Source organism: Myotis myotis, unplaced genomic scaffold (genome assembly GCF_014108235.1).
Source record: "Myotis myotis isolate mMyoMyo1 unplaced genomic scaffold, mMyoMyo1.p scaffold_m19_p_21, whole genome shotgun sequence".
NCBI lineage: Eukaryota > Metazoa > Chordata > Mammalia > Chiroptera > Vespertilionidae > Myotis > Myotis myotis.
The window spans coordinates 1,867,160-1,879,535 of record NW_023416326.1 but is presented as its reverse complement, the minus strand read 5'-3'; the positions used below and the strand labels follow the sequence as shown (position 1 = coordinate 1,879,535).

At 46.1% G+C, this 12,376-nt stretch overlaps 1 protein-coding gene across 2 annotated transcripts in view; it reads right to left on the bottom strand.

Annotated features, from left to right (window-relative positions):
• The window catches only part of KCNT2 (potassium sodium-activated channel subfamily T member 2), a 126,122-nt gene extending 121,497 nt beyond the window's left edge, over nucleotides 1–4,625 (bottom strand). For both annotated transcript variants that reach the window (XM_036355151.1, XM_036355150.1), the window contains exon 1: nucleotides 4,531–4,625. In XM_036355151.1, coding sequence (XP_036211044.1) covers nucleotides 4,531–4,625 — 95 coding nt within the window. The remainder of the gene's footprint in view (nucleotides 1–4,530) is intronic.
• Nucleotides 4,626–12,376: the final 7,751 nt, after the last annotated feature.

Sequence of the window (12,376 nt, the reverse complement as noted above, 5' to 3'; positions counted from 1 at the left end):
GCATTATTCTAAATGCCACCTATAAAATATGAAAGATATATTTTAAATTAATGGAGTTGAAGCAACTGAGCAGATCTTGGAAAACGAAAATGGTGTTAATTAAATAAATGGCCCACTTCTGCATGACTACAGCTGGGAACTGTCCATTAGCAGTAATTTATCCTCCGTGGTGATAATTTATCCACAACAAGTGCATTGTGTTCCAAACTTTAAAATGACTAAGTCATGATGAAGCCTGAGAAAGGTTTGTTCTAACTGTCTGAAGGCATTTAGAACCTGACAATTACCAATCTCTACCTTCGGGGGAACGTTCTAAACCTCTATGGGTTCATGAATCTTAGAAATATTAAAACAGAAAACATGATGCACTGTGGACAACTGGAGCTCAGTCTCATTGGATTTTTTTTAAAGAATAGTTTATTCATTTGAGAGAGAGAGAGAGAGAGAGAGAGAGAGAGAGATCAATGGGAGAGCACACCATGGATCAGCTGCCTCCTGCACGCCCCCTACCAAGGATTGAGCCCACAACCCAGGTACATGCCCTTGTATGGAATCGAACTGGCAACCTCCTGGTGCATGGAATGGCGTCCAACCAAGTGAGCCACACCAGCCAGGGGTCCTTGGATTTTTAATACAACAGTTCTTCACAATGTCTTCCACATAAAAGCAGTTCCATTCAGTCTCTAGTCGTATTAGTTCAATTATAGAGTAACTTTGAAGAGACCAAGTCTTCTAAATATTAGGTTCCAAATATATTGACTACTTGGATCCATCCCTAATATAATTTCAAGCAAACACTGATTAGCCTATTCACAAATAGTGCAAGATCGCTGAACGGTCTTAAAATGGAAATTTCGCAAGGCGTTCATCCTAACGCGAACCTCACTGTCGCTATCCTGGGGAGAAAGCCGCCCATAATTATCTGTGTGGACACCTCCTCAGCGAGCCCGGTTTCACAGGCTGCTTCTGTTCTTGTCCAGCCCTGACTGACTTAATAAGGCCTGAGATGGAGCACCCATTCAGATCTCAGCTGCAGGCATCCCCGGCCATTCAAGAAATGCTATATGAAGCACTTGAATTAGATTTGTGTGTTTTACTCAGGATGCCAAAGAAAGAAACGTGCATCGTGTACACAACAGCCATTCCGAGGGCATGAGCACTGTTGTCATGTAGCAAGTCCCGAATGTCTTCCATGGCCCCCAGGACTCATGTCCCTCCTGTGCTAAATGACCCGCACGCTGTGCCTCACCCTGTTTCCTTGTCCTGCTCAGAAACGGGTATCAGAATACAAATGATGAAGAGGGAATTGGAAACTGTCAGGGTGGCACTGCTATATACATGGCACATACATTACACGTGATATATATATATATATATATATTTCTATTGATTTCAGAGAGGAAGGGTGAGGGAGAGAGAGTTAGAAACATCCATGATGAGAGAGACTCATTGCCTCCTGCACGCCCCCTACTGGGGATAGAGCCCACAACCCCGGCACGTGCCCTTGACCAGAATTGAACCCAGGACCCTTCAGTCCGCAGGCCGATGTTCTATCCACTGAGCCAAAGCAGCTAGGGCTGCATTCTATATTTCATCTAGGAGACAGATCTGTTCTATATACATTATGTATACAGCCATGCCCGCTTAGGCCAGGGCAGACAATCCAAGGAGCACATTGTTAAGCGATTTTGTCGTTGTGTGACCATCACAGCATGCAGTTACACACACCAAGATACTCTAACCCGCTACACACCAAGGCTGTAAGGTAAGGTGTACTGCTCCTGGGCCACACGCCTGTAGAGCATGTTATTGTCCAAGACACAAGGTTAAATCCAGCACAAGAGAAATCGATACCATCCAGGGACTCAGTACGCGCGAGATATATGAGGCTGCTGCTGGCATAACACTGCAGGTTGTGATTTTAAGTAGAAGAAGAATACGCTAAAACAATGATAAAAAGTACAGAGTAGTAAATGCCTAAATCCGTAACATGGTCATTTATAACCGCGACCAAGTCTTGTGGACTGTCCCTAATAGTAGGTGCTGGACTTTCATACAACGAGTAGCGCCCTGGGTCTGTCTACACCATCACAGCCAGCACGGGAGTCATGCATTGAGCTAGGACATTCTGACGGCTACGTCACTAGATGATAGGAATGTCTCAGCTCCATTATGATCTCATGAGACCACTGTTGTATATGTGGTTTGCAGTTGACTAAAAAGTTATTCAACATGTGACTATACACATACATATCACATGTACATTACATGTGTGTTTCTCTACCCAAAGATGGTACCATATAAATTTAAGTGAACTATCCAAGGTTAGTTCACCAAGAACTTATGGTGTGGAGTGCACACTCTGTATCCTCAGGGGCCCACAATGCTCTCTATCATATTTAAAAATATATTTTTATGGATTTCAGAGAGGAAGGGAGAGGGAGAGAGAGAGAAACATCGATGGGAGAGAATCATGGATTGGCTGCTTCCTGCACGCCCCACACTGGGGATGGAGCCCATAACCTGGGCATATATCCTGACCAGGAATCCAACCATGGCCTCCTCCTGCTTCAGAGGTCAACCCTCAACCACTGAGCCACGCCGGCCGGGCCCACAATATTCTCTCTTTGATGACACATCCTCACATATCAATCATAGGCCTCACCCATTTTCACATGCCAGTCAACCATGCCCCACTAAGACTCAATTGAAAATGCTTCAAATGCAGAGCAAGGTAGAAAGGGCGCCCTTTCCCGTCATCTCTTCCCCCATCATTGTTAGGATGTGACTACAGGAGAAGATGTCAATTCCCGGTCAGGGCACATGCTGAGGTTGCGGGCTCCATCCCCAGTAGGGGGTGTGCAGGAGGCAGCCAGTCCATGATTCTCTCTCCTCGTTGATGTTTCTCTCTCTCTCTCTCTCCCTCTCCCTTCCTCTCTGACATCAATAAAAATATTTTTTTTAAAGAGCAAACCTTGCTACCCCCACCAAGTCCCAAAGATGTCCTCTATCTGTATTCAGCCCATCTCGCAATTGCTACCCGGAAGGGGATTTTTGTTCTATGTGATGATCTGGGATCCTAAAGTAACAGCTACAGATTCAATCCCTCTGAACACTCCTGCACTGAAGCCATTTAGGCTAACAAAATTGATCTCTATGTCAACTAGCATTGCAAATGTGTTTACATATTATCTTCTCCATTCAACCAGAACACCTTATTTTCCAAGCCTACTGGAAATTTATCCTCTACCAATTCATCCAGTACCAATTCATCCTCTTAATTTCTAGCCAACGTATAAGTTTTTGCCGAAAAAGACTGAATTGAATCAGTATCCTCTACAAAACGTCCATGTCCCTTTAAATTACTAATATGAGACCTGTGAAAAGTTGATTGTTGATGCACAAGATAAAGCCCTCCCATGTGTAGGAACAGGAGTGACAATGGGAGCTGAGATGAGGAGAAGAAGGAGGGAACCACCCAGGGGTGAATGGAGAGATTCTTTGAATCACACCAATAACGGATCTTTTCTGTAATTAAAAGACAGCACCAGGAGCAAAGCGAACTTCAAGGAAACATTTCCATGGCATTGAGAGCCTCGCCAGCATATCATCCCCAAACAAGGCAGCGTGGCGTGTGCTGCGTGCAATGACTTCCAGAAAAGGCTGAACTCAGCGAAACACAAAATATGTTTTTTTAAGTAGTGGGACACAGCTAGCCGGAGGAATTCCAGAAGTTTAGGCAAAGCGGCGATGCTACGGAAAATGACATGGGCAATGTCTTGCTGATAATAAATATTCTAGTTTGGGGGACTCGTTTTAATTTGGTGGCCTGTACACTTTTTTAGGTTAAAAATGCGTTCATTGTGAAAAGATCAGATTGTGCTCTACCCAATGAAGAGATGGGACATTCTCTGCACACACCATCAGGACTGTGATCAACAATGATCACCGTTGCCTGGTCAGAGGGCGTCCTTTCAAGGGCAAAGGTTGTCATTGTCCCTAACCACCTGTTACATTTGTAAACCTGTCCACCTGTAACTCCAAAGCATAAACACCCAGAGGCCAGGGGACACCCCACCAAGACAACACTGATGGGGGGGGGGGGACGACTCCCCTAAGTTCCTGCTCTGCTTTTACAGTATCAACCTGAGCGCATCTTCCAACTTGATCACCAGCGCCTAAAGGGACAAAACGGGAAACCCTTTGGCACCTATGCTGCGTGCCATTTGCATGTTTTGTACCTCTGATCCCTGCCTCACACATGCCCTGGGCAAACACACATGGACAAGAATAAGCATCAAATCCATGCAATCAGCCCCTTGCAGGGACGGGAAAGCGGGAAGAGAAGGAGTCCCTTGTCGGTAGCAACGTCTCCATGGAGTCAAAATGGAGAGACAGACCAGGTCGGTCCCTTTCCCGGCTCCCCCATCCCTGGCTTCCTTCCCCCCCCCCGCCCCCTCCCTCCCCGTAGGCTCCCACCTGTCTGGGCTTCCGCTGTCTTTAGAGAAGGATCCTGCCCGCGTCACTCACCTGTCGTCGTTTTGCCATCCTTGGTCCCCAAGCAGCAAATCGCGAAACCTGTACCGGGGAGGCAGAGGGGGCACCTCGCTCTCCAGATCGACCATCCTTCCTGCGGGAGCGGGGAGCCCGGAGGCAGGCGGAGAGGAGGGAGACGGACAGGGAAGGGGGCGGGGCAGAGGGAGGGGGCGACGGGGACGCGGTGGCCAGGGGGGTGGGGGGGAGAGGGGCGGCCGGGGCCTGGGCCTGGAGGGGGAGGGTCTGCTGGGAGCCGGAAGCCCAGGCTGCGGGGGGCTGGCTCCCCTCCTCCCGGGGGTGATGGGGATGATGCAAACCCAGCCCCGGAGCAAAAGTCTGGCTCCGACCAGAATCCCCGCTGCCAGGGAACCGCCCCCGGGCTCAGCGCCGCCCCTGGTCCCCGGGACTCGGGGAGGCGGGAGGCAAAAGTAACTTGGCCGGGAGCGCACGGGGCGTCGGGGAAGAGGGGACCCGCGGCGGAAGTGCTGGGTGCGAGGCTGGGCGCCTCCCCGATGGGCGATAGGCAGCAGGTGCCATGGGCACCCCCGCTCCAGCCGGACCCCAGGGATGTCCCGGCACCTGCCCTGAGATGCTGCGCTGGGAGCCCAGCCAATGAGACGCCCCCTCATTTGCATAACACGGAGGAGGTGCCGGGACGACCAATGGGAGCGCGCTAATTAGCGGATTCCGGGCTGCAGACCCCCCTGCGCCCCCCCTCGCTGGGCAGGTGGCGGGGATGCCGGGGTGTCCCGGTGCTCCCAGCCCCTGGGCGCTGCACCCCATCAGCACGCACGGTCCTGGGGGGAATCCCCGCGCAGCCCAGGAAAGTCCCCTGGATTTTTCTCACCATCTGCAAGAAAGGGAGGTGTTTCCCCGATGCGAGGAAAGAGGGAAGGGGCTCTTTTTTATTTATTCCGAGTTTAATGATTTTTTTTCTTTATTGATGAAGGTATTACCTATGTGTCCTTATCCCCCCGTTGCCCCCCACCTCCACCCCCTGCTCATGCCCTCACCTCCCTGCTGTCTGTGTCCATTGGTTGGGCTTATGTGCATGCATACAAGTCCTTTGGTTGATCTCTCCCCCTTACCCCCACCTCCCTCTGCCTTCCCTCTGAGGTTTGAAGGTTTGATGGATGCTTGCTTCTCTGTCTCTAGATCTGTTTTTGTTCATCCGTGTATGTTGTTCATTATATTCCACAAATGAGTGAGATCCTGTGACATTTATCTTTCTCCAACTGGCTTATTTCACTCCGCATCATGCTCTCCAGGAACTCCTGCCATCCGCAACAGCACGGATGGGCCAGGAAGGGACTCCTCAGGCCCCTGAAGGGGGAACATTTGAGGGGGATGATGGCTGGGCGAGCTCAGGGCAACCTTGAGATCAATATGCTGGCCAGTTACTGTTGCTGCTGTTCCCTGCCCTGTGGGCCCACAGGTGGCGAGGATGCTCCTGCGAGTGGTCCACGCAGCCAGAGGAGGGCGTGAACCCGAGGGTCCACAGTTGGTTTTCCAGTCTCAACGCCTGCTCACCTGGGAACCGTGCCATATACACAAGCCCAGGTGCCATTTGAGCCCAAAACTGACTCGATCAGGGTCTTTGCTTTAGCTCCAGAGTTACGGATTTGTTTATGCTTCTTTTCCTCGAGCTTTTGGGATCACGTTGCCAAATGAGAAAGTTCTATCACCACATGGTTAGTTTGTGAGAAGGAAAAGGGACAGGGTATCAGGTTTCTATTTCAGACCTTCTCATGGGCTGTGAAGATGGTTCTGTGAGCTTTACCTTTGCAATGCCCTGGGTTAATATTTATTTTTCACTTATATTATTATTGTCTGCTTTTATACGTTTGGCATAAATCTGAAATATTTATGGATCGCTAACAGCAGCAAGGCACTAAGAATATTAGCTGTTGAGTGTTAGGCGCTGAGACGCTGGAGGTTAGAGGGTAAGGATCCATCACATTTTATTTCAATGGCAACCTTATTTTTCACTTTTGTGACAGTTTTTTGGTTTTTTTCAAATATTTTTATTGATTTCAGAGAGGAAGGGAGACAGGGAGAGAGAGATAGAAACATCCATGATGAGAGAGAATCATTGATTGGCTGCCTCGTGCACACCCCACACTAGGGATCAAGCCTGCAACCCGGGCACGTGCCCTGACCTCCTGGTTCATAAGTTGACGTTAAACCACTGAGCCAGTCTTAAGTATTGGTCTTCCAAGTGTCCAGATAACAGTTACAAAGACAAAAAAAAATTGCAGAAACCAGTAAGAGCCTGCTCAGCCAGTAGGATACAGATGGTACAAAGTACCTGAATGTGCTAGGCCACGTGGAGCCCAGTGCATTGATGGTACACTGATTTTTGTGTGCCTTAAAATTGTCCAAGTGGAACCTGGCTGGTGTGGCTCAGTGGTTGAGCATTGACCCAGGAACCAAGAGGTCACCTGTTCGATTCCTGGTCATGGCACATGCCCGGATTGCGGGCTCGATCCCCAGTGTGGGGCATGCAGGAGGCAGCCGATCGATGATGTTTGTCACTCATCATTGATGTTTCTCTCTCTTCTCCTTTCCTCTCTGTAAACATCAATAAAATTTTTTTTAATTGTCCAAATGGAAAATGTTGTACTTCTACATTTTAAAAAATTAAAAGAATAGTGTAACATAAGGAATACTATCCTGCCATTGTTAAAATCTGGCAATTTGGGGGGCATTGAAGCAAATTTGTAACTGGAAGATATTTTGCTCGCCTTTATATATTTTTCAATTTTCTGGAGCAGACTTTTCAGTTTGGTCACTAATTTTGACTTTTACTTCTCCTGCCATAGCTTTCTACACTCTACTTTCATGCCCTTTCTTTTCCGTGTCATGTCATGTCACTCCCCGCTGTTAAAATATATTTCCCTCTTTCGCTCTTTTTACCTTGGCTTCCTTTTTCTCTGTGCCCTTTTGACCTCCCATTTCATAGACGCTTTTTCTCTGTGTGTGTGAAAGCTTTCATTCTACTATAACACAAGAACCCATTTTTAGAAACAGTTCCAACTCGGTTATATAGGTTACAATTCACACCTTCCTCGCGGGCATTCTCACGTCCCCCTTATATCAACATCTATCTACAGGCGGGAAAGAAATGTAACAAAACCTGCCCTATATTCCCAGCGTGTCCAGCTGCACGAGCAAAATCAGTTTTGTTTCATCCACATTGAAAAGGGGACACATGTAAAGAGAAGTGGAAAAGGAGAATATCGCGTTCAATTCACAAATTCCCCCTGAGAAGCACAGGTCAGTGGCACAGGGGCAGGGCATGTGGAGGCGGATGCAGACACTATTCTATTCCCATAATGAACGCAGTACCAACATGGCTAGTGCTTTTTGTCATTTTAAAACTAACGCCCGTCTGAGCTGTGAGATGTGTACTCACGCCTCACAGTGGAACCCTGTCAGGAGGCAGGCAGCGTTCTGATAGCAGCCACATCCTCCATCCTGTCCCCTCTGCTTCTTCCCCCTTCCCCTCGCTCCCTCCAGATGCGCATCTTAGCATCCTTCCTAAGAACGCGCATCTCTCCCTGTATCTGCTTCTAACTCTTTGCTTCGGCTGAATTTTCAGAGGGAGAACTAGAGCTGAAGGGAGAATCCTTTGGTGCCAAATATGATTCAATAACTAGGAAGCACGTTCTGTTCCAATAACCCAGGAATCGCCTCCACATTATTCTTTTAGGTGCAAAACACATGTATCTGTGAGGAAACTCTCTAGCAGGCGTGGAGACTCCCGTTCTATCTTGGATCTTCCCATCCGTAGGTGCCTAGGGTCCCCAACCCTGCTCGTGGGTGGCTTAGAGGAGGCATCCCTGTGCCCTGACCCTTGTCATCGTCAAACCTGCTACAAGGACCTCTTTTTCTTTTTCACAGTCGTCGTCCATTAGCAGATGAGCAACCATAGTCTAGTGCAGCGATGGCGAACCTATGACACGCCTGTCAGAGGTGACACGCGAACTCATGTTTTTGGTTGATTTTTCTTTGTTAAATGGCATTTAAATATATAAAATAAATATCAAAAATATAAGTCTTTGTTTTACTATGGTTGCCAAGATCAAAAAATTTCTATATGTGATACGGCACCAGAGTTAAGTTAGGGTTTTTCAAAATGCTGACACGCCGAGCTCAAAAGGTTCGCCATCCCCGGTCTAAGGCGTGAGTGAGAAGCTTCATATGTAGATGGGTTGGGTCACAGCTTTGTCACTCTTCAAACATAAGGACTTACAAGTGTTGAAATAGTCATAGTGGCAGTGTGAGGAACTACTGTGAGCCAGATATGATGTTAGGAGATTTACAATAATTTTGTAAATATATTTTATTGATTCAACAGAGGCAACAGAAAGCTAAAATTAATGCTCAGTCGCCATTTCGGTCTGAACGATATGAAGGTCCAATCGTCCTGATTGTTATGCAGTGTCCCGAGGCTATAAGCTCACAGTTTTTATCACAAATAGCAAGTTGCTATAAACACAGTGCATAACAACAAGTGAAGAAAATTAGAAGAATCTCACATGGTTTTCATACATAATTGTGTTATAGACATTGAGGTCCCTGGTGTGTATATGAATGCATAACATTTCTGAAATTCATATATTTTCTTTATAGTGTGATATTTTAAATATTAATTATACCTTGATATACCAAATTTGTATTTTTATTTCTTTTCAGGTAGCTCACCACTTCAAGGTATTAAATGGTAGCGCTGTGTCCATTACTTTCTTGATTTCTGCAGCTTGAACATATAAATTATTTAATATTTGAGTGTTGACTCTATTTCTCTAATATCTTGTTCTTAATATAAACATGCCTTTGCTGTTTAGCAACTAATGAGTTTAATTATGCTTTTCAAATTTCGCACAACTGGTTGAACAGCTTTGATTACTTTCTAAGAGATAAACCACAGTATGTACCCTCAGAGTAACTGAAACAAATAAATGCCCTAAAGTTAAAAGGGGGGGGGGGGGGACTGGCTGCTCCGTGAATCTTCTGAAATCCCATGAAAATAATAAATATGGAAGATCAGAAAAATATTTTAAAGATTCCCCAGGTGGAAGCCAGATCATGCAGGCAATTAAAGCAAACGTCTTGAATTAGTACACTCATGTGCAAAGCAAAAAAAGAAATATGCACCATATTGAGTTCAGATTCACGGAGCTGAGCATGTGTGACCGAGCTAAATGAGTAGTGCAGTTTTTACACTGGCTCCGTGCAAGCTTTACAGCTGCAGGAAATAAGGAGGTGGCAAAAAGCAATCTGGAAAGAGGGTATAGTCCACCCCCTCCTACTCAAATATCAATACAAGGTATTGAAATGCTGATTAGTTCACCGAGGTGCCCTATATGATATTTAAGGATAGAAGGACTAGCGTTTTGACAAGGCATTGCAGATTCAGGACACAGAAACAAGAAGCAGCTCTGATTTGCCCTCTGCACGTTTGTTACCTCTCTTTCTGCCTCCAAGCCCACGCGCTCACTTGGATCTGAGCCCCGGGGGAGTTGTCAAGTGGCTCATTGTGGGACAGGAAGGCTGAGCGCCATTAGATGGTAATGACCTGACAGCTAAAACGTGAATTTTCTCGCTAATTTCAAGACCCATTAATAAATTATCTTCCTAGGCATTAACTACCAAATTCTCTAAGGCCATGATTTCTCTCTGACTTATCTGTTTTGCTCAAGCAACCCTTCAAAAATAATTCAGCCGTAGCTTAATGACACTAGAACACAGTTCAGATGGGACCAAGATTGTACATAGAATAAATCAAATAATTTTGTGTTTTAATCCCCCACCCATTGTTCCTTCTTTTGCATTTCCCTTTACTGCTACAATGTCTCGCTGAAGACAGCTCGCTGATAGAGCCAATCCCAGCTGATGGGCTAATTCTAAGTTTCTAGGGGGAGCTCAGTGGCTTAGAACGAGAAAAACCAGGAGCCACGTCATTTATTCTGAGCAACCGTTTCCAACCAGGGTGCCCCAAGAGTTTGTAAAACATGCAGTAATGCCCGACTATGTAGTCAGGGCGCTGCCCTCTCTTCCCTTAGGCTGTCAAATGAAAAAAATGACAGCAGCCAACTCAATGCCGTCCAGTGTGAATAAATCAAAATTCTACCATTTTTTTTTTTTTCGTCTGCCTGGGCGTCTGATCCAAGCGGGGTCAAACACTATGGACAATGAGAAAGAAGAATCTTCCATGTATGGATGTTGGGAGCAAGAAAGTGTGTTTTTTTAATTAACTTTTTATTGATTGATTTGAGAGAGGGAGGAAGGAAGAGGGAAAGTAGGGGAAGAGGGAGACGGAGAGGGAGAAGAGAGAAGAGAGAGAAACATTGATTTGTTGTTCCCCTTAATTTTGCATTCATTGGTTGATTCTTGGATGTGCCCTGACCGGGGATCGAACCTGTAACTGAGCTCCCGGGCCAGGGCTTATAAAGGCCCTTTCTGCTGGGGTTTCTGGGGAGGAGCTGTGTGTCCTCCTTGGGAAAGATTTGGCGCTGGCCCACGTTTTGCAGCTACGCGAGCTGTTTCTCACCGTGACTAAAGCAGGCAGCACTCCTGGGATCCCCACTGCTGGGCATCCACAAGTTCTCTCTTTACCTAAGACAGTCTCTGGTCACTTGGTCCTGAGAACACTCCTCACTAATCAGCAGATTTATGCCACACACAGCCTCTCCACTGCACTGCTATAATTACTCGCCTTCCTTGGCCCAGAATCATTTCCTCAGAAAGCTAACATTACATTTTGTTTCTCAGCAAATTCGCTGCCGTTTGGAGGCTAATTTTCCAATCTTTGGCATGGATGAACATTCCACGCCCGGGTCCCCAATTTCACATTCCGCGGTAATTACAACACCCACCACAAAGCATCAGGCCACCTGGTCCCACAGAAAGAAAAAAAAAAGTAAAATGTTATAATAATAACAGGCTTTAAAAGATAAGCAGTTCGAAAATATTTTTACTGACCAAAGTTTTACCCAATTTCAGTGAATTAAGCATTCTTTGCTTCTGCAATTTTATCTATTTTTCTCTGGAACTCCAGCTGAAACAACAATGAAATATAAACCACAGAAACTGCTGTATATTCGATGGGTCTAGGAGGGAGTCGTAGCCGAAATCACAAATCCCAAATAGAAATTTGGTGGCAGCGGGGACGGGACTGCTAGGAAGTTACAAAATAGTCATGGGATGTAAGGTACAGCATAAGGAATACAGTCAGTAATATTGTACTAAGTGTGCATGGTGCCATTTGGGTACTGAAAATTTCAGTCAAGTTGACATTTTAGTATAAAAGAAATAAACTCATGAATATGCAATAAATCAAGAAAGCGTCCAAGAGCCTGTCTTAAAAATGTGATTATGAAATGAAAAGAAGGGGGAAAAAGATGCATCAAAATTAGGACCTCAGTAACTGTGGAGAAGCCATAGTTGGAAAGCACCGGGAGTGGAAAAAAAAGAAAGAAAGAATAAATCCACTAAAATATAATAATAAGATTTGAAGGAAATGGAAAAATTAGTCATGAAAATGAATATAAGTGGGAGAACCAAAGAGTAAAGGTTAAACCCAACAAAATCAGCAAGTAATGAGAGCAGGGTGTCGTGGCGCACAGTAGGACCACACTTCATAGTTTCTATATTGAGTGCATGCACGGAGCATGCTTAGGACAATGAAGTGAGAGTTGAAGTGACTCGCATGATCTTTAGGCAGAAGCTGTAAGGCATTGGCTCCAACTTGCCAGATCTCTTCCTCTGTCTGCTAGGAGCTGCTGCTCTAAGGGGGTATATCAGATGTCCGCCCCCTTCCACTATCCTAGGGGTG